At 34.2% G+C, this 23,940-nt stretch overlaps 1 protein-coding gene across 2 annotated transcripts in view; it reads left to right on the forward strand.

The window, feature by feature from the left end:
* Nucleotides 1–2,955: 2,955 nt before the first annotated feature.
* Nucleotides 2,956–23,940, forward strand: part of LOC119077613 (A disintegrin and metalloproteinase with thrombospondin motifs 7) — a 29,796-nt gene continuing 8,811 nt past the window's right edge. Inside the window, exons 1-6 of one of the 2 annotated variants that reach the window (XM_037184832.1) lie at nucleotides 2,956–3,155; nucleotides 11,531–11,849; nucleotides 19,499–19,667; nucleotides 19,740–19,902; nucleotides 23,517–23,636; nucleotides 23,698–23,826. In XM_037184832.1, the coding sequence (XP_037040727.1) occupies nucleotides 11,777–11,849; nucleotides 19,499–19,667; nucleotides 19,740–19,902; nucleotides 23,517–23,636; nucleotides 23,698–23,826 (654 nt within the window). In that variant the 5' untranslated portion in view covers nucleotides 2,956–3,155; nucleotides 11,531–11,776. The other variant, XM_037184830.1, reaches the window with a different exon arrangement.

Raw genomic sequence — 23,940 nt, forward strand, 5'->3', positions numbered from 1 at the left:
CTATAGACAACATCATTCTTTTCTTAAAAAAAAAACGCCAAGTAAATTGATCTAATCTTAAGAACTATATTTCAAACGAAACGCATCGATAGGTATAATTTATCGCATTCATGCTAAGATGAAATAATTAATTCTTAAATTTAATATGACCTGGATTTGCGTCACTCAGTATATTTCCGAATAGGAACATTTTAATTTATTTATTATTTAGATAAAATGTTTGCATTCTATTTAACTAGCGAAAAGAATTCAGACAACATTTTATTCGAAACATAACCGAATTGTTATTATTAATGAAGATAATGGAAACATTGACTTATGATGCTTCAAATGAATTTATTTTTTACGAGTCGCTTCGCTCAGGATGATTACTCTCAAAAATATTTTCACGCGTCAAAAATAAATTTTATCACAAAAAATATTTTCACGCGTTACCCGGTTTAAAGAATGCATCCAAGACGCAAACGGACAAAAAAATCACACGTCAAATAACGCATGAAAATTATCGATTTTACTGACTTTTTCTCAGTAGACAGTGTGTCAAGTTTCAAGTTTCTAGAACCTTTCGTGTGTGGTCCTATAGAGAGACAAACCGACATTAAACTTTACTTTATAGCTTCACAGATAAAAATATGGGATTACAATTTTTAGGTCCGTGGGGATTAATTCCAAAAAGTAATTCTTTAGGGATTAGATTTTTAATCTTCGCTACAGTGAACGACATCTCAAATGTCTCACTGTCATTTTTTTCAGAGAATGTCATTGTGAATTTGCAATGACACAATAAAATTCTCAGAAAAATTTGACAGTGAGACATTTGAGATGTCGTTCACTGTAAAAATTTAAAAATTGTAATTTCATCAGAGATTAAAAATAAGACTAAACAATAATATTGGGAGGAATATTGGGAATTGAACGATGATACTGTTGCTAAGAATTTTCTGTCTATAATTTCTTTGCCTTAAAATCACACTTTTGTGTTAATTTGTTTTGAACACGATTTACGAACAAGATGCGGTTATGTGAGAAAATTTAATTGAAACGGGCATTAATTTGGTATTACATGACTACCGTTGCTTTATTCTGTGAAAATTTAAGGTAGGTTTGTAAAGATCCTACCAGTTTGAAGAAATCATTAAATCAATGTAGTCAACACAAATATAGCTATGTATAGATGTAGTCTACATCATGTAGAGAAATGCAAGATTAAAATTGGAAAGAAACCCAATTTTAGCGGTCAACTAATCCGTATTACTATGGGAAAGTAGACATTTTTGAGTTTAAATTGTTAAAACATTAAAAAAAATGATCGAAAAACTACAGAAGAATACAAAAATGAAAACTATGAAAAAAATAGTGACGTTTGAACTGATCTTACTATCTAGAAATTTGCATTTTAATCCCACGAGGAATTAATTTCTATGAAACACCGTTTTGATCCTTGGTATGTAACATACTATTTTATTGGACTACAAATAATATTTTGATCAGATTCTAATGAGATTTTCATTTCAACGCATAGTAAACAAGAGTGAAGCGTCAGGGCCTAAAAGATTAAAATTTAATTCCTATAGGGATTACTCATTTGGGAATAAGATCAAGTAATCCTTGAATCGCGTACTGTTAATCCCAAAAAGATTTAGATCTAGGTCCATATTTTTATCTGTCTTGTTACTAATTGGTTGCACCACAGCTCTGCTACTAGCATGAACGAACATAAACAAAATTTTTGGAGGCTAATACTATCTTAATACGAACTTAAAACCCCTAATTTACAATTTTATTTATGTAACATCTGCATTAGGCATCCCTGCGTTCATAAGTGTAAGTACATTTTTTTAAAGGTGGCACTAGTTGCGAAAATGAATAATTTTAAGCAGAAAGGACTTCGACTGGTTTATACGGTTTAAATAGTTACACGAACACACGTGATAGTGCGCTAGAAGGTCATAAGACTTATAAGCAGTTTTTGAACAGCTGAGGCATATTCAAGTCTAAATTTCCCCTGACATCTCCTAATGCAGGCATCGTATGTTATTTTCCAACTTTTTTGAAGTTTGCAAGAAATGTCAAAACCGTCGAAAAAATAAACTTTCTTAGATTGGCAGGTTTCAGAATGTTATTAACTGTCTGCAACACGTTAGGTAACTGGATGTTAAGGTACATAATGACATCTAGTGCGTTCAGAAACCCAGTTACCTAACTTGTTACAAAAATAACTATTTCTCAATTCAGTGACGAAAAGTAAAAGTTTCGTTTAGTCCTTTGAGAAAAACGTTGAAAAATACGATGGCATCAGTAACTATGGAATTTTTAGAGTCAAACTTTGAGGGAGTCGTGGCAAGTTTATCCTACAAAGTCTTTTCAACACATTGTTGCGCCTACGAACCCATCAGTTTAAAACAACTAAATTTCTCCCCTTACCTAATCTACCAAATATATTTTTCAATTTGAGCATCCTATGATGTCACATAAAGACATGGTCTGGTAACATTTTTATAGATACGACTTGTGAAACTGCGATGTATATAAAATTGGCAAGCAGGTAATTGAACTTCCATAAGAGACCTAATAGAGTTTTCTGGTTACGAAATTCGATAAAATCATCTATTTTATAACAACCATGAAATCAAGACTGAATTAGATTACATTTTGCAACTGATTGAGCATTTTTTATTGCCTACCTGCTATATTATCCATCGACTCGCATGACTCATCCTCGATAAGTTTTCTTGCATATTTATTGCAAAGAAAACCACTATACACAACACACAACTTTATATATACAGAGCGAGTATAATACACCGAAACAGAAAAACGAGCATGTTTACGCAGATATAGTAAAAACAACTGTAGAAGAGAGATAATTTTCTTGTTTCCAATGAATAATAATGTTTCCTCTGTTGTACACAATATATTAAAATACTCTGGGAAGAGTGCTGTTGTCGCGCCACAAATAAAACCGATACAACAACAAAAACAACAAATCGAAATCAAAACTTTAACAAACTTTTGAAGCGACACATTTCATGAATTCAGTCAGAGTTAGTTCGCATGATCAGTCGGATTAAATTCAGTTTTTATATAGTTGGTGGCTATTTCATTGAGCAAAATCTGTTTGTAGTTTAGTCGCTTTTTGGATTGTTGAATGAGAAGTGTATGCAACAGTACCGTCGAGGTTTATTGAATAGTTTTGGTTTTAGTTTATTATTTGTTAAAAGTGATTGAAATGTAACATTTGTAGAAAAATGTCAATATTCTCCAGAGTTCTATAAATTTCATGCAAACTATCGGTCGTGTGATTATACTGCAGAATTTATCAATTTATTCGTTGAGTGGAATTGTGATAAATGTTTTCGTTGATTTTTACCGCGATTCAAATGCCAATGCAAAATAAAAATTCGATCAATTTTACACCGCTTGTTTGATCGCGGACAATTCCCACTTGGTTTGAGAGCCAACAGAAAAAAAACCGAAGAATTACCAACAATAAATGTGTTTCGCTTGTTTAGCGAATTAAATGTTTCTCTTATTGAATTCTTTTTTACTTTTGATTAATTACAAATTTTATTTTAATAAATTTTTTATTGCGCGATTTAGATTCGTATGTTTGTTCGTATCGCATTTGTGTGAGTGTTGCCTTGTGTAGCGATATATCGATTTTATTCGAATTATAGAATGAAATCACAATATTCCCACGAGACACTGTCCGTGATAATTGATTAAAATATTGATTTTTCCTAATAAATGGCAACCGTTTTTAATTTAATAACATCTCGAGACCATATCTGTCGTGTGTATGCCGTAGTAGAAAATTAAAAGAAATATTTTTGTTTGATTTAGATGTGAAAACGATGTGATATAATGCACGTTGCTAATTAAACAAAAGCGAAAAGCCATAGCAATTGTTCGCGTAGAAACGTTTCAATCGATTCAATGTTGTGTTCCTGGACAGTTTGACAATAGAACAAATAAAATGTTTAGTCTAGATATTCTCAATGGAACGAACAGCCGTCGATTTACAACAAGTTGGCCTCTACGAAACTATTTGTCTATTCGTTTTCTTTTCTCATCGTTTCTGGTTTTCTCCGGTCCAGGTTACTCTGTAATGCATTCGCGTTAAACTAGTTTCAGCTACGTTTTCATAAGGATTTTCAAAATGATTTATAGAATTTGTCTTTTCCACTAAAATGTTATTCAATTGATAGCTGAAGGGAGCCGATATATATTTTTTGATTGGTAAGACATGTCTTCTGGGCTAAAGTGGAAAAGTTTGTCTAATGCTTTTCATATTTCTAACATTGTCACTGTTTTGATGGAAGTTTATGACAATTTCTTTTGATCTGAAGCTTTGTGAAAGTTTTTAGGGGTTTAGTCAACGCACTGGTCAGACAAAGTGGTACTTTATTTGGTAACATTCAATCGAAGCACTTTTGCTTGAAATGCGTTATGTTAACCCAAACGAATTTTTGCAACATCCTTTGCCTTGAAAGCCTTGTAGACCTACCCCAAGGCTAAATTTCGGTAATTGCATTCTTATTAAATCTTCAAACAAAGTCGTTTGAATGATGCCTGATTGTGATCTCTTACCAAATACGCAGTGGAAAAAATTACTTAATTTAATCATTTTCTGAATACATTCGGTAAACAGTGAAATTAATCATGTTTTCTGATTTATGGTTGTTGTTTTGGTCTTTGTAATCCAAAAAGCAAACTTTATTCAGTTAATAAACGCCAATCAACATTACGTAACGAGTCGTATTATTGTATCCACCCAAAAGGTAGAATCTTAAATTCTAGTACTTCGTTTGTTAAATGGATTATGTGGGACGCAAAAATTTTCAAATGAAAATTCTATTCGACTGAAATTTTCTCTTTCTATTAGGAGACGTCAGATTTTTCGAACGATAAATCCAAACGAAAGCACACACGGAAATGGTAAGTTTGATAGGTCCACTGGAAAATAATGAAATTTTGACTGCATAGATTTCAATAAAACAAAAAGCCAGCGTTTTAATACAAAAACGTTTTCACATCAAAGTCTTATTGATAGGGAGATTATGGTCTAATTACATCACAGGACATTTCGTTCCGGGCATTAAAAATTTCATACTTTCATCTACTGTGAGTTGAAAAAATTCATAATTTTCAGCATGAATCTAGTTAGCAAAGGCAGTCAATTTACACACTTAAATTTCCGTGCGCATAAGTTTATATATTTTGTGCCACCGAGAATTGAAATACGACTCTTTTCAGCACTCATTTTAGTGTTGTAAAGTGACTTATTTCAGCACCCGTTTGATGTGATATTACAACACTCAAAGCAGTGTTGATATGGAATTTGTATGAGTTGTTACAGCATTCGTTTAAGAAAATGCAAAGCAATGTGATCGATCAAATTTGAAGAGTGATTGTTTACAATGAAAATTATGATTTTTTGGGCTCTTGTCTATTTCAATTCTCGGTTGGCACAAAACATGATGTGTTACACGTATTGTAATGAGATTTTTTCAGCACACGACCCAATTTCCAATCAACATTACAATACTTGTAACACAACATACTATAGTTATATGCCTTATGCATATAACCAATATAGCAACTTATGCGCACGCAATTGACAAAATCCTACTACGATCATGTGCAGCAGGATTTTGTGTTGAAGTGTTTTACTTGAAAATTATGAATATTTCAACTAACAGTAGATAAAATCTTGTTGCTAACACGTTAGTAAATGAAGTTTTGCGCACACGATGTGTTGCCAAAGCCAAACTCGCTCCGCTCGTATCGGCAAACTCACATCTAGTGCGCAAAACAAGCCCAGTTACTAACTAGTTAGCAAAATAGCTATTTTGATTGACCTGTAAACCTTACCGTTTCCGTTGGAGTTTGCGTTTGTGCTTTCGTTTGGACTTATTGGTCAAATAATCTGACATTCCTTGTTAAACTAATGTACCTCGAAGTAAATAATTTTGTGCACACGAAATAACTGACGAAAAAATCGTTGTTTGTTGTAATTTCACTTGTGTGTAAAACCTAAGAATTTCAACGTATTTGCCAAGAAATAGTTGATAGGAAATCATAACGTTTTATGTTAATTACGATTTAGAATAAACAAAATATCGAAGTATACCTCTGATCTCCGATTGGCAAAACTAAATGTCTAATAATCCAAACGAGTGAATTTTTATCGAATTTATATTCAAAATGAATAAAATTTATTAATGAAATTCATGGATGAGATTCGGCAATGTCTATTTTTAGTCCGAAAATGAATCATTTTCTCAATATTGTTCTAGATTATCAATATTCGAAGGCTAAAGTACCACAACATCTTAATATGCCTAAGCAAAAACTCCGATGGATATTTTATATAATCTGTTTCTAATTTCATTTTCCATTTTCGACATAATAATAATAAGAAAGAGAAAAAAAAATCCTAATAGCCGAGTCTACGCCGCATTTACACATATAATAAATTTATGTGTAATTAATTTCAGATTAAATCTAAAACCACGCATTGCATCATAATTAGTCGAATAGGGAATTAAAACCGAATGTAAAAAAATTAAAACGAAATTAATGTTACTTCTTGAAACAGAAGGATGTGCTTTGGTCTTTTGGGCTCGTATATTCAAATGCCTCTGGAAAGGAAATAAAAACGAGCTGGAAATTGCAAATATAAACGAACTAAAACTGACAAACCAACTAACAGAAAATGAAATCGTCTGCACTTGGTCTTGATCAATCCGATTCACGTTCTATTACACTTGTTTAAATTATCACAGAAATGGGATTCATATGGACGTTCAAATCATTTTACATTAGTAATCGTTGATATTTTCATATAAAGTAGTAACCTGATGTCACCAATTGCAACACTACGCGTGATATTATTTAAAATTGTGATAAATACGTGTGATATATGCACGCCTCTTGTCATATTTTAAGCCCTTAACCTGTCACCGACACCAATCATATCAGCATTTTTAAACTGTCGAATCTATTACTTCATTTGACCCAAGTATTTCTTTATGGATTGATTTCAATCTTTTACTCAAGGCCTTTGGCTCTATCAGACTGCATTAGTCAGAGTTTATTCATGAAGTCTCGTTATCGATAAAAGATGACAACCGTCTGTGACAGGTATGGCAAATGAAAGTTGTTCATAATTTTTTATCCACTGACAGCCAATCGGCCTTTTTTTGATTTGCTGAATTATACACAATTTAAAATGGATACAGTCAGAAGCAATGAAATTTCAGCATGAATTTGCTTCAGCTGTTTTTCAGCTGATCTACACCAACAATCAAAAGTGTATGTATAAGTCTTTATAAGGTTTTACCGCTACCACGCGAGTGCAGTGCCGGACTGGTCCTATGAGCGTTCGGGCGATTCTCGAAGGGCCTTTTGATTATTGTATGGATAAAGAGCAACGAAGGGCCTTTTAAAGAATTTCTTCATACAACTCCCGAAGGGCTTTTTTGAGTCAACTTCAACCGTCAATCCAAGCAAAAACAGTTTTGATTGTATACGTATACGTGGATCAGCTGAAATACAGCTGAAGCAAATTCATGCTGAAATTCCAATGCTGAAATTTCACTGCCTTTGACTGTACACCTAACCGTAGAAGATAAGAATTATGTTGCAACTTGCAATTCAATGTCATATATTAACGCAGCAAAAAGCTGTAGCTTTGGTTAACGATATGTCGTTGATACGTCGTTAGTGTTTGGGTTAAATAAAAAAATTTATTTTCGAAGAATATTCTGGGCCCAAGAAATTAAATTAACAAAAAATTGAATATCTTAATCAATATTTTTATCGTATTGGTCACATTATTAGGGATTACTACAAATGGTTTAACAACGTTAATAACTTATTTTACGTCAAATTACAATAAAATAGGATTATGTTAATTTCGGTTTGAAACTCAAAATTTTCGTTATTTTTTAAGGATCATTTAAATTAAATAGTTTTTTTTAGTTGTTTTTCTTCTTTTACATTGTACGTTTTGAGTCTGTGTGAAATGCATTGTAAACTGAACTGGCGCCCAGAAGATCTTTTTTTTTTACAAAAAATACATAACATGAGATTAAAACGAAAGCATATAAGTGTATACAGCACAACCGCATATATTTGACTCGCCGACTTAAGACTTATATCTCGGTTGTCCATCTTTACGAGCTACGGATTGGCGCCAGAGGCATTTATGATGGTTCGGAGTTGTTATTATTCAACCAACTTAAATCATTGCCTACCTCTGACACACATTTTTTTTCTTCGGCATGAAATTAGTTCGGGCAAATAAAAAGCAATTAAAACCAAGACAAATAAATTATATCAAAAATATGGAAATCGTTCGAAAACATAAACAATTTTTTCGAATTAATTAATCAAATAATATGGTTTGGCGGAAATGTTTTTTTCGATGACGTCTTTCAGGTAATACTGTCCGATCAGAAGTTTATTGAAGCATAATAATATTGAAATTTCCGATGGATCTTTTCAATTTTGAAGTAGCTAATTCTTGATTAATTCACTGAATGTTTTTAAAACTGACCCACGACCGACGACAGTTTTATAGCATCTTTTTTACTGTTTTCGCCATAAATCCGATAATGAATCTTCGAAATTTCATATTTATTTTATTCGGTGTTAATCAGGATAAATAAGATTTTCAAATTAATTTAGTTGTTAATTAACATATCCCTCAGACCAACGCACTTCAAGCTAAAAGTGGTACTCTAAATAAGGTACTGAAACTTGACAGTGTTCCATACAAAATTTAGTACTCTATTTGACAGCTGTCATTAATAGCACTTTTGCTTGAAGTGCGTTGCTCAGACTAATAGACATAATTTTTTGTTAAGAACATTTGCGGTTACTAAAAGAATCTCCACGGGATACGCGTTTTGCTATTGTCGATATCGAAATAGAGATCTTTATCGCTATAATGCCTCTGAGAATTTTAGTTTGTTTTTCTGCAACGGCGTTGCAAAACGTGAACCGTAACTCGTAATTAAAAATCTTGTCCTGACCAAATTTCGAACCCTCGACACCACAACTCAATTTTCATGCAATTTCTCAACTTGTTGCATAAATACCTATTAAGGTTGACATTCTACCTTCACGTTGTGCACGTTAAAAAGATGATACGTCCATTCATTTCGTTCATGTGGAGACGTGGGAAATTCATCCCGACCGAAAAGAGGACACAACTCTTCAATTCCTACGTCCGAAGTCACATCTTCTTTGTGTTTCCTATCTACAGTCAAGGCAACAAGACTATCCTGGTTAAATTACAGATAATTCAAAACAAGAGCATTTAAGCAACCTTTCGACTGCCCAGAGAAACACCGACAACCTTCCTATATAGTTACAACTTTACTTTTGATCCTTTGATCATGAATTTCATCAGGGAATATAATCGACTCTAAGATTCGGCAGCTTAGAGATATGGGCCGGTTTAGGACCGAAGAGAAGCTTAAAATAATGAGTGAAAGTGAGGATTTTTGTGCAAATTCTCGTTTTGTTTTTATTAATTGAAGTTGTGATAACGGCTTATCAATAAAAAAAATTGTCAAAACAAACACGAAAACACAACCAAAGATACAATGACACAAGGTAGAACTTCCTTTTATGCACTAGAGGGATCCTTTATTTAGTGAATGAAATACCTGACGAAATGATGGTATTTTGGGATTTCGATTTCACACAATTCGAGTGAAAAATCTTTTCTGTAAAAGTGGAATTAGTCCGTTAAATGACAGTAATTTCCAAGCTGAAACTAAGCTGCATCCTTTTATCTTTTGACAATAGTTTTTAACTTGACACTAGCTTGCTTCCATGAGCTATCTCTAAAACAATTGTGGATATCATGGCAGCCTAGTGTTAAGCCAAAAATATTGTCGCATAAAGTTGGCGACTTTGAACTGAGTGACCCATTTACCAACTGACCCACTCGCGTGGGAAACTCACTTGAATGAAAGCTCCCACCTTAGCATTTTAAAAATTAGGAATGGTTATGCCAAGAACTAAGTTGAAGTTGTAATCGTTTTGTCCTTATTGACCTTCAGACTTCCTCTAACAGACTATTTGGAAGTTCAAGAACTATTAATTTGCGTTTGCTAAACAAAAGCTCTGACCTAAATACGATAAAAAACAGAAATTCCCACTTCCTAGTTCCAAAAATAATAATGAATTCATCAAAACTGGCCAAAAAGTGCGTTATATGATTCAAAGAAATACACAGACAAAAAAACTACAACTCGAATTATTTAAATCGTGACCGCACAGTTCGAACATGGACACGAATTGAATCAACAAGATCAAGAAACATGATACTGACACACAACAAAAAAAAATAATCAAAAAACAATTCAGTTCCTCATTAAGAATGTAAAACATTGAAGTTTAAAAAAAAATTGGTAATAACATTTAAACGCACCGACATTATACGACCGACATTGCGAACAGCACATGAAGATTAAACAAGAAAAAAAAAATGAAATAAATGTTTTGGTGGATATTTTATTGGCAACGTCAAAGATATTTCATTATTTTAATAACTATATTAACTTTGTGATTCAAATTAATGTTCACTAATTCGTATTACATGCTCAATAAATCAAATTTATTGAAACAAGTTATCGGACATAAATTAATTGTTTAACAAGTCTTACACAATTATTTTGCTAACTGTTTCGCATGGTGGTGGTGTAATGATGATTATTATTAACGCGAAATTTTACACTCAACTATTCGTTTAATTTATATAACTTCAATTCAAAATCGATTGCAACAAGCCTGGCGGTCAAAGGCGTCAAAGGCTACCAACGCAACGTAGAGCCAATTCTATAGACTAAAGAAAACGTTTTCTCTACATCACTTGGCAACAATCACAAAAATATTCTGAAAATGCAAAAACTCACCAAGAGGCAAGCGTTTCAAGCGCATTGAAAAATGTATTGCTTATTAGTAAATTCATTACGTCCGAACAAACTCCTAGCAATAGACCAATAATGTACCGTACGACTATTTTGACGCTAAAAAATCTAGCGAAATGATGAAATACTATTTGTAAGAAATTCGGTTATCTAAGACGAGATCAATTTAACATTTCAATCACTTTCATCGCCAACAAAATGTAAAAAAAACCTGGCTCCCTGCGGTTTGAAGCAGGGCCTATTTTTGAGAAGTAGTTTCTTGAAATTTCTCGAATTTCTTGAAAAAATTCGTGAATTTTTTCGACAGTTTCAAGAAAATTTTCAAGAAATTCGTGAAATTTCAAGAAACTATTTCTCAAAAATAGGCTCTGGTTTGAAGTATTAGATTTAAAATCTAGTACTTCAAAGTTTTAAACTCATAAATAGAAGCTTCTGCAGTAGTTTTTTTAGCTGTGGAAATGTATAGATTTAGAATACAAACTTATCATCTGTAAAATTCGAAGTTAGAAGCTACGTTGCTACGCATCTGCTTCTCGCATCTTGTTGTAAATATACATTAATCCTTAATTTTGACTGTACAGAATATAAAACATCAGTGAGAAAACTATCATTTAAACAAAGTTTTCACCGATTAATTGTGGACTTTGAGTGTGGATAATAATTTGTGCAAAAATGAAGAAACTTATCGACAAAGGATAGCACAAGCAAATAAATGTAAATTTAAACAAAACATTGAAACTTTTTGTGAATAAATTATTGTTTTTGTGTATAAGACACAATTCAGTCTTAGACGTTTGACATTCAATTTGAATTTTTGTTGTAATAAAATGCAACTAACTTGGATTTTCGGATTACTGTGCCTTACCATTGGTGGAACATATGGATATTTTTCGCATGAAGGTGAGTAGAATCTAGTATGTATGGGTTCTCCTTTGTAAAAATCGGTAAAATAGTGAATTCAAACGTTAAAAAATGTGTATGACATTTACCGGTAAATCAACGTCTAGTAATTGAACGAAAACTCTCATATCTGTTCTAAATTAAAAATTTCTAAATTTTTTACTGGTGGGAAAAGTGATAAAAGTTAGGATATTAGAACCATTCACTCTGAGACTCAGAGTCTGAGTGAAAACATCACACAATATATAATTATTGGTGAATCAATTGAATAATGATCTCATTCATTTATCCATTTATAATACCACATTTTCTATGAAATCAGCAAATCCTTGAAGTTGTGCAAATAAATTAGTACTCAAAGCACATTAAATCTTATAAGCAAGACAAAAAAAAAAACGTTAATTAGTGGTTAGCCATAGCAAAAAGCAGTCTTCCGATTAAACAGTTTCAGACATGTAAGTGATCGATTTTGATGTATAGCTATTATTTAGACATACAAAGAGCACTGTCATTGGAATTGTTTCACTATTGATTCCCAGTGGGTGACTGGCTAGTAGGGTGATGCATGTAGGGTAAAATATCTGAGGAGACTCGTAATTGAAACATTAGTATTCTTATTGGTAACGATGTCAATCTTTTTTAAACTAGATTGTTAAACTTTTCTCGATTGAGTTGTCAGTGTGAGAGGTCAAAACTCAATCGCAGACAGATTTGAACTGATTGTCAGATTTGTAAACAAATCTTATTAAATCGGTTTAATTCAAGTGAAACGGCAAAAGAACTGTTGGGAGAGCCGGTAATTAAGTCCTGCTAGCTGCGCTGCTAGTACGTCATAGATACATTATGTTAAGCTTGTGATGTCTTTTTGACGAATGACATACGATTGTACATGTTAGGTGCAGTGTTATGGTCTAAAAACCGCATCACAGTTTTTCTGTAAGTGGTAAGTCAACTTACATTTTAAACGTTGAAGAATAAATCCAATTCAATCTTGAAATTCCCTATTCATTTCGGCATTGGGGAATTTGGCACACGCGATCATAGTACATGTAACGAAAAGTCATGACTGTGCCAGATTCGCCTCCTAGAGGTGAATTTGGCACAGAATCAATTTGTATTGTGTGCCAGATTACCACACGCCGGAGTGAACAGTGAGAATGATCCAGGACCGAAATATTTCTTTCTTGCCCTTGCACTGCATGCCTCTAAAATCTATTATTTTATTTTGCTCCTCAAAGTCTAGTCCTTCAAAATAAAGATGTTCGATTTTACAACGTTTTTAAAAATTCCTCAAATTCACAAAGGTTCATTTACTACGCATATCGTAGAATCGTTAAATTTTCTTTTTGCGTCGAATAAAAACATAAAAAAACGGTTTCTTGGTCCATTGAAATTGACAGTGCTTTACTTTCCTCTAAGCCATCGATTCCCTCTTTCTGTAGAGGATTTTAGAAAAGTTAGGTTACAATTTGTAAATTTTGAGTCGATATCAAGCTCAAATTGAAATTGAACAACACCAAGTAATGATGATGGCTCTTCATAACTAGGGTCATTTACTGGAATTTACTGAAACTTACCAAAAATTAGTGAAATTTACCAAATTTATGTTTCGATAAATTCATTAAATATTCGGTAAATTTTTGTAAGTTTCAGTAAATTCATAAAATTACTTTACCAATAAAAGCCCCTGCGACGTTTATACTTTACCCTTTAATAGATGTAATATTGCATTTTCTGGTGGACCTTTATCTCAAACACCTAGATTTTGAGCTACTTTTTTGATCGCTTACACAAATACGAACATTTTTCTTTGCATAATATTTTTGTAGCATTTACACGATAATATTGGCTAAATATTTAATAAAGTTTTCAAATTTATTCAGTCAATTATCACAGTTATCGTGTGTCGTTATGTACTTTCGAGTAGTGCGTTACAGGGTGATTTATTTAGAGTGGTACTGGTGAAAGAACGCTGTCAGATTCTGTATACATTTCGTTTTTACTTTTAAAAACTAATATTGGAGTAGTTACATTATGATATACGTTTCACATAAAGTCTCAAGATGTCGCTGCAACAAAACCATTGTCAACAGAAAAATAATTAATTTTTTACTCGACGGATTTCAGTCAAATAAAATGCCATCATATAGCGCATGATCTTAGGATTCCGGAACAGCAATCATTTTTTCAATCGGCTCTATATCGGCTCAGCGATTAAACTTTAAACGAGCCATCAGAACAGTCGGAGCGTTTGCTGCGACTGAGCCCCGTACAAACCCGTATATCTATTGCGTACGTGACTCTAGTGCGTCTGTCACCCTACTTTGACCGTAAGCCTATGCGCCGGTTAAGATTAGATTAGATGGGAGGGTGTAAGCCCAGCACCTAAGCCTCAGATGGGCCTGTTGTGCTATTGTACAAGTCTCTTGATCATATGGACTGTGATTTTACATCATATCTCTCCCGACTTAGATTGTTCACAAATCGACCGTGTGTTAACGTCCCATACGTTGTGAATTCTCCAAGCCGTGGGTGGTATGCGAATACCACAACCATCACTAATTGACCTGTACATTTTCCCAAAGATGGCGCTATCAACATTGTCATGTTGTAGCTCTTTCTACTATTGACATTATGTCGATATGGTTTCTTTTATGGAGAAAGCGAATGTTGGGTTTTTTGATATTTCCGACTTTGTTACGGTTACGGCTATTAGTTTTAGGTAATAGCAAGTGTCTAATCACCATAGGCCATGAGTTGCCTCTTCGTATAAATCGCCATGCCACCATGTGACTGAACTCGTTCTGGCGTTGCAGGTTGTAGCGTTTGAATGATTCGTATTTCGTCATATCCCTTGACATCCATACAACGTATCAATCAATAGATCTGTTAAACCTCGCGGTCATTTTGGAGTACAAGATAGTTTCTGTATCTTGGGATTGTACCACAGCAAATTTGTAAAAATTTGCTATGTGGTTTTGGGGTGTCAAATGAGAACCCGAAGCGTTTGTACCTTACCTGCACTAAAATTGACTGCCAGATGCCATACGGCAATGTGTCATTTTCGTACATTAATCGAGCACGTAATTTAGCATTAGCTTCTGGTAGAGTCGATTGTTAATCCGTAAACCGACGCCACGAAGCACATGTTAAATAACAAAGGAAATAACACAATTGTTGATATCGCACAATGAGGCGAGAACGACTTTATTGATCAAAGAGAAAATGACCTACGAGAACAACACTTTGACTTCGTTAATAAAACCTTTAAAATAATTTCACCATTTAAACATTACAGCAAAATAAAAACACCAAAGCCGTAAAAGTTGGCACAGAAATTAGACAAAATCGAAAATGAATTCACACACAGCCACACAAAAGAAACACTTTTAGAGAGCAACGCATAAACACGTCCGTTCTCTGTGACTGCCGTTGTCCAACCATGCGCCGGTTAAAGTAGTTAAAGTAAAATTATTATGTAATGTGTACATCTTAGAAATTGCACATAGCGCAATTACGAAGCCCCGTACGACGTTCCTTTCAAATAAAACCAAAATTTCAAATAGCCCTAAAATTTTAATTTATTGAGTATAAATACACATAGGGCCTAGTATCGGCCTCAGTCCGAGGATCCAAATTTAATTTATTTTTCAACTACATTCTACTCGGCCTTTGATTACCTTCCAAATGAAACAAAAATTACGAAAAACGGATGAAATTTGCTCGAGTTATATGTAAAATACACATAGGGCCCTAGTAGCGGCCTTAGTCCGAGGACCCAAATTTAATTTTTTTTCAACAACATTCTATTCGGCCTTTGATTACCTTCCAAATGAAACAAAAAATACGAAAAACGGATGAAATTTGCTCGAGTTATATTCAAAATACACACAGGGCCCTAGTAGCGGCCTTAGTTCGAGGGCCCAAATTTAATTTTTTTTTTCAACTACATTCTATTCGGCCTTTGATTACCTTCCAAATGAAACAAAAAATACGAAAAACGGATGAAATTTGCTCGAGTTATATTCAAAATACACACAGGGCCCTAGTAGCGGCCTTAGTTCGAGGGCCCAAATTTATTTTTTTTTTTCAACTACATTCTATTCGGCCTTTGATTACCTTCCAAATGAAACACAAATTACGAAAAACGGATGAAATTTGCTCGAGTTATATGTAAAATACACATAGGGCCCTAGTAACGGCCTTAGTCCAAGGACCCAAATTTAATTTTTTTTTCAACAACATTCTATTCGGTGTTCGATTATCTTTCAAATGAAACAAAAATTACGAACGGATGAAATTTACTCGAGTTGTATGTAAAATACGCATAGGGCCCTAGTAGCGGCCTTAGTCCGAGGACCCAAATTTAATTTTTTTTTCAACAACATTCTATTCGGCCTTTGATTACCTTCCAAATGACACAAAAATTACGAAAAACGAATGAAATTTACTCGAGTTCAATGTAAAATACACATAGGGCCCTAGTAGTGGCCTTAGTCCAAGGACCCAAATTTAATTTTTTTTTCAACAACTTTCTATTCGGCGTTCGATTACCTTCCAAATGAAACAAAAATTACGAAAAACGGATTAAATTTACTTGAGTTCTATGTAAAATACACATAGGGCCCTAGCAGCTTTTCACTTCTAAGGCCCTAACTCACGGTCCACTCACCCGATTTTCCTGGATTGGTATTAACAATACCTATCATTTGCCGTGTCATTTACATTTCCATCGTTTATTTTGCCATAAATATCACCAAAAGACCTTAAATCACTTAGGTGGCCCTAACTCACGAAGGGCGGACCCGAATATGCCCATCTTCGAACTTAGCCTCACTATTTTGACTGTCTTTCAGGGAAAAAAAAAAATTTTGAAATCGGATTTGATTTACTCAAGATATCGACGTGACGGACAGACGGACAGACGGACAGACGGACAGACGGACAGACGGACAGACGGACAGACGGACCAAATTTTTATTGCGGATTCGTCATCTATGAACATAGGCAAACACTTTGCCCTTACCGTCTGCTTCGAATTCCATCAATTACACACGGCATCGTAATCCTATAAGCCCCTTCGTACTTCGTACGGGGCTAAAAACCAATATGATGCAATGACAGAAAACATTTTTTCAAATCCTTATCGCAAAGCCGATATAGGGTCGATTGAAGTAGTAGATGTATTTTTTCGCCTTCGGCTCATGCAATAACTCCTCAAGTGTCTAAATAAACATGTGGACAGAGGTGAATACGCTATTTTATCTACCGACGGCGAAATAATAGCACTTTTTCGCTGCTATTATTTCACCTTGGTAGATAAAACTGATTACTGTTCCGGAGTCCTGAGATCATGTGCAAAACGATGGCATTTTATTTGACTGAACTCCGTCGAGTAAAAAATTAATTATTTTTCAGTTGACAATGGCTTTGTCGCAGCGACTTCTTTCAGTGAAAGAGTGAATCGTTCTCTATCAGTAGAGTTTTGTTTGAATAGAGAAAAGAGAACTGACGCCATAATCCCTCTCCAGACACGTAACGCCTTGACTTTCTTTCTTTAGTTTCAACAGTTTTGTTAAACGTTTCTTCAAAACAACAGCCTAACTTCTGTACCTGAATAACAAAACCGTCTAGACTTTAAAAAAAATAATATTTGATTGTTACTCGACCACTTTACGTGAGAGTAAATATTTTCCTAACCAGACGTTCTTTCGATTTATTAGCAGCCTATTCTCCGATATAATTTAAATATTTTTTTTTTAAATCATCAATGAGAATGTCTTATCGATACACTCATCATAATCTTGGAATGAATGGCCAAAAAAAAAACTATTGACAAACAAACCTCATCTATTAAATGCGCGTCTATTTCAATTTAATTAATTTAATTTTTCAATCGAATACGAGCCAGTTTTTTTCCTCTCCATCGATATGTATGTATTCAAATCGTTCACTTGAGACAATTCCAATATTTAAACAAAATATTTATTGTTTACCTTTTATTACCTCAAATAATACCTCCAATTATTAACAAAAAGATTCTATTTGTCAACGATTACTCATCCATTAATACAGCAAACAACATGCAAAAAAAAAGACTTAAAAAAATCTTTAACTAAACACACTGTATGCGCCATGAAATTATCTTTTAAAGCGTTAACATTATGTTTACTGTAAAGCGCCTACCGGGCTGTATAAATAAGCAGGTTGAACAAGAAGAGAAAAAAAACACACAGAAAAAAAGACAAGATTAAAAAGCAAAAAAATAGTATGTCGGTATGTATAGCTATGTATGTGCCGCAGTTAATAAATACATGACCAGACCTCATTCATTGCCGATCAGCACGGTTTTCGTTTAGAGACAAAAGTTGAATCGAACACACACAGCAGCTGTAAGCATTGTTTAAAATGCATTTGTGGTATAATGTAAACGTGCGTACGTTTTCGAAATTGCATATGATTCTGTTTACCTATTTGAATTCTCTTTGGTGTGATTATCATCATTAAGACACTTTGAAGTGTTATAGGCAATGAAAAGAACAAATAAATATTAATTAATAAGGGATGTGACCCACCCCTAACTAAAGGTGTTATTATAAAGCTCATGAAAAGTAGTTGCTTTCGCACTAATTTATTTTACCGGAAACGGTTACACATTTAAAGCAAAACGTTTCCGCTAAAACGTAATTTTTAAGATTACCGCCGTCATTTTATTTCTACTGGGTCATCTCTTCTGCAACTCACGTCCCACCAAACGACAATATTGTTGTTTGTTTACATGATTGGTCATAAATTTTTTTTCATAATTTTGGTTGCTTCGACGAATATTTTAAGTCAACCGATAAGTGAACTGTTAAAAACAACACAAGAAGCACATTTCCTCACAAAATCTGAATTAAATCACACCGAAATCACCGAAATTATGACATTTTCACAACAAACACTACATTTTTGTGTTGGCGATTTGACGTTTGAAAAACTATAATCATGTTCCGATGAACGACTTTTACGATGATTTTCTTCGTTAAACCATATTTGACTAAGTTCGAGGTGGATGTGATTTGGGTGTGAAATTGAGTGGGAAGTGCTATTTTCATAGATTTTCTTTTTGTAAAATCTTTTAAATGAGACAATATTTTGAGGATGCCCGATGTACGAGTTTCTTATTTTTCGTATTTCTATTGATATTTGACAAGAAATCGCGAATAAAATCGATAAGTCCCTCCCTTATTGATTAGTTTGAGAGTCAGTTTGTCGGCTTCAGATCTGGGTGGTTAGAGAGAGGGAGAGAGATAGAGAGAAAAGACAGTCACATCCAATTTTTATTGATATAGACCTAACATATAGATAAATAATAGTACATTATGTTATCGGTGAATATGGTCAGCATTAATAACTTGAGTGTGTATTAGACAAAACGAGTGAAACGAGTGTCCGTGTAATATACACGAGAGTATTATGCGTGCCGTATTTACCCGTCAAACGATCAACTTATCGACACAATAATGTAGGATTTATAAATCCTAGATAAATAATGATGACGTCACGTCACATAGTGTCACAGAATTAATGTTCGGAATAATTCCCTGAAAAACAGCATTTAATGTTGATTTATTCACGCCGATGCAATAAAAGAAAATAATTTCCAGGGAAATATTCGCATCAGCTGCATGATGGCCATCTTATAGTTCCACGTAAAGTAGATCATAATGGACAGCATCTATCGCATAATGTAACCCACCACTGTAATGACGTCGGGGAAACGCTTCATTACCGAATAGATGTAAATAATGACACCAGCATGCATATCGAATTACAGTGAGTGCGAAATTATTCAATATATTGCTTGTTTGAACAAAACGAAATCAACAAAAATCGATTCTCATTCAGACCAACAAACGAGTTTATTGCTCCGATGATGGTGATCGAAAGACATCGCAGAGATTTAAGAACAAGAAAGCGTCACCCGAAAAACAATTCCCACTGTCACTATCAAGGTCACATAAGAGATGATCATCACTCCAAAGTGGCACTATCAGCATGCGATGGATTGGTAAGATAAACTGCAATTAAAAACTAAATTTGAATTTTCATATAAATTTAACGTTCGTTGTCAACTGAGCGGTAAGCTGGTACGTTTCGAAAGTGAATGGAACAGTAAAAACTGTTCAACAGTTTGCTCGCTTGCTACTAACATTTAAGGCCGAAAACACACGAACAATTTTGCGATGATGGAATCGACAATTATGATGCGTTTTCTGGTGTGTACCCTGTGATGAATATCGGAATCGAATGGAAAACGCAACAGAATTGTTGATCCCAGCAACGCAAAAGTGCTCCTGTGTCTTCGGGCTAAATTCTTTTCTCTTTTTAAATCAAAGTGACTACTGTCACCCTAGTACGAATAGTATTCACTATTCGCACACCGACCGATGCCCATGGTGTTTATCTTTCTAAATGGCGGGAGAGAGGCCTTGAAGAAATTTCTTTCAAATCCTTTCCCATAACATTTTTCGTGTCTGTCGTCTGTGGTCATGTGACTTATTTTCTTTTCTTTGAATAAATCAATCACATTGTTTACTTTCTGGTCGTTCGAACCAATTTCAATGATAATTGAGTCAATCTAACTACGTCGATCATTTTTCAAACTTCTGAGAAAATTAATTAGCTGGGCAGGTAGACAATTTCGTCAAAAATTAAACTAATTTGCATTAAATCTTAGCGATAAATAATAAATCGTTCCGAAATGTTTTTCCATGCAAAAAGGAAGGATTAATTGATGCGATAAAAATGTGAAAATGTCTCCACGCGCACAAGTTTGTTTTAATTAATTTGTAACGCACAATTTTTGGTCCATTAATTAAATATTTTATTTTTTTCAGTTAATAAAGCTGTAACTAATTTTGAATTAATGTTCGCTTTAATATTATATGAATATCCACGGTGCGGTGCTTAGGATATTTTATGATTTTATTTTCGAATTATGTGCTGTACAATGAATATATATATTGTATAGCCGATGTGAGTGTAAGCTCCGACTAAATACAATTTAATTAAGTCGCCATCAAATCGACCATTAAATCTGTCAAATGAATTTATTTTATAGTAATTTGTGTTGTTATTTGTTTGTTTTATGTGGCTTGTAATTAGCACAGTGTCACTGGAAATTGCATAACAATTACGATGTGGTGTGTTGCATGCAATTCCTTTTGGTTAATTTTTAAGGTGTAATTTTATTGCGTTCTCTCACTAGAAGTCGTTCGAACAGAGTTTTTCTTTTAACTGATAGTATAATTTTAAAAATAGTTTGTTTGAGGAGCTTGTATACTTGTATTTTTCGATTATAATGTGTGACGCCACTGATTTGGGATCAAAGGAACAAACTCTTTGTATCAAAATCTTCATGCATTAGTGGTGAATTCCCAGCATATTTAAACCTTTAAACTTCTATGACCAAACCAATTAGAAAATGTGCTTCGCATGATTCTTGACATACACCACGACTTTCCGAAAGTCGTCATTTTTAAACTTCGATCTCTCGCAACCATATCACTAATTGTTTTTGTACCATTGCAATCAGACTTGCAAACTCTACTGATTGCAAACCCATTTACTTCCCCACCGCGCACTCTACAGCCTCTGGTGCCTCTGGTGCCATGGATACCGATGCACCAAATGGTGCGGCCGAAAATCAACATTTTTTTGTGGAACCATGTTCGGGCTCCGAGTTGATTAACAATAATCAAAGCATCATACAAATGCATTCCAATATCAATCAAATTCCATTCAACCGAACCGTGGCCTATTTATATACCTTAACCGATTCTAATATCCTAGTAGGACGTTTTGACCACTGTTTCGATCTGAGAGAAAATTAAATATGTCTTTCGACGTTTTGCATTAATACCATGGCGATGGCCGTGGCGACAGTGGTAATTGATACAATGATCTAGGAACACCATATCAATTTGCACACGAACAAGTATAGGGAATCATAATCGGAATGCAATTTCAATTTATCCTTGCAGACTCGTGGCGGTCTGTGATTGAGTCACCACAAAAGCTAAACAAAATTTTGGCTTTTCTGTCTCATATGATGTGACCTTAGGAAAGTTTTTTCAAACTTTCATAAGCCGCACATGATGTATTATGGGTTTTTGGGATCCGGTATCCAGTACAAGCAAAATATTGAACTTTGGTATTTTTATAGAGCCCCGCCGATCAACTAGGCAGTGTACTCGGCGAAATAGCCTTACATCGAAAATCTGAACTTTTGGATTTTTGAGAATATTTCCAGGAGAGGTGGAGAGTTAATACGGCATCACTTCTCTTTCCTCTATTCTGTGTCAACGCTACCGATAGAGTACGATTCACTATTTCACTGAAACATGTCGCTGCAACAAAGCCAATGTTAACCGAAAAATAATTAACTTTTTACTTGACGGATTTCAGTCAAATAAAATGTCATCGTATAGTAATGGCCTCAGGACTCCGGAACAGGAATCAGTTTTTCAATGGGCCGTATGTTTTCTTGGAAATAAGGGCTTAAAAAACGTTTGCTATCGTTTCATCTTATCCTTTTGTAAGACTCTTATAACCAAACCGATACGGGACCGATTGAAATACTGATTACTGCTCCAGAGTCCTGAGGTCATGTGTTTGAGTCAAATGAGTCACATGATGTGTACAACGATGAAATTTTATTTGAATGAAATCCGTCGAGTAAAAAATTAATTATTTTTCGGTTGACTTTTGTTTTGTTGCAGCGACATCTTTCAGTGACATAATAAGTCGTATTCCATCGGTAGAGTTGACACAGAATAGAGGAAAGAGAAATGATGCCATAATCTCTCTCTAGCCATACAGTTGACATTGATTGACCTTCACAAAATCAGTAAAATCTCCACTGATTTTCCACTTTTAAACTTCTTTTTATTCCTTTAATTAACTTTGATCAGGAAATGAAAGACTACTCAAATTACCATGAGCAGATACAGTCATAAGTTCTATGGAAATCTTCTGAGGTTCTTTCTATGGGCGCCATTTCAACCGAAGGCAAGGGAGTAAAATAACAAACCGAAAGGTTGCGTGATTGTTGCTCTTGTTTCACCGCAGCCTTAATTGACTTAATTGAATGAAGTCTTGCTAGATAATGAATATAATCAGTCGAAGCATTTCAATCCAACTAAATTTATAATATTCAGTCACGAACATCTATCTACCCATTCAACATTATTGCTGGTTAATTTGAATACGTAAAAGATTAATAATGTGTTTATTTGATGAATTCTCGTTTCCTTATGAGTCCTCTCGTACACAAAATATAACTCGCTCTTACGTCTCTATTATCACGTCTGCAATTAACCGACGTCTCCAGTGTGGCGAGTTTAATCTGCATGTATGGAAATTAACTTCGTTTTTTTTCCCGTCTTCTAAAAGTATAAAAGATTGATAGCCAACTTCAGCAATTACACATATCAAGCTACGTGCATTATTCACAATTTAATAAAATTGCAAATGAATTTTGCCTCCATAATCGCTTGGATTACGGTTTGCGTGAATTGTGTATCGTTGTGAAATATTATCCACATATTTATTGTTTATTGCATGAGGTACTGGTACTCTCACACACACAGTCAGTATATGTTTAATTTATGGATTATTCAGGCTGGTTTCATTCGATCGAGCAAAGGCGATTATTTCATTGAACCATCAAAGCATCATTCAGCCACACCGGATGGTCATCGACATGTACTATTTCAGCGATCGGCCGCCGTCAAACAAAAAGTAATTAATCAAACAGATCATATAGCGTATAATAGCAACAATAATGATTTAAGATTTGTAGCAACAACAGCAAAATAAAAAGAAAAAGAAAAGACGAAAGGGGCGTAAGAAACATGTTGCAAGTAATTGCGGAACAAAAGAACCCAAAGGTCCCAGAGAAACTCAAATCGAATGGCAACCTCAAGGCAAGGTATGGATACATTATTCATCAGCCGCAGCAGCAGCATATCTCTGTGCTGTGTGTGCTAGAAGTTAAATACTGTGTGGTTGAAATTATATGTAGTTACTTATCTCAGCGAGATAT

The sequence above is a fragment of the Bradysia coprophila genome, unplaced genomic scaffold, assembly GCF_014529535.1.
Source record: "Bradysia coprophila strain Holo2 unplaced genomic scaffold, BU_Bcop_v1 contig_24, whole genome shotgun sequence".
Lineage (NCBI taxonomy): Eukaryota > Metazoa > Arthropoda > Insecta > Diptera > Sciaridae > Bradysia > Bradysia coprophila.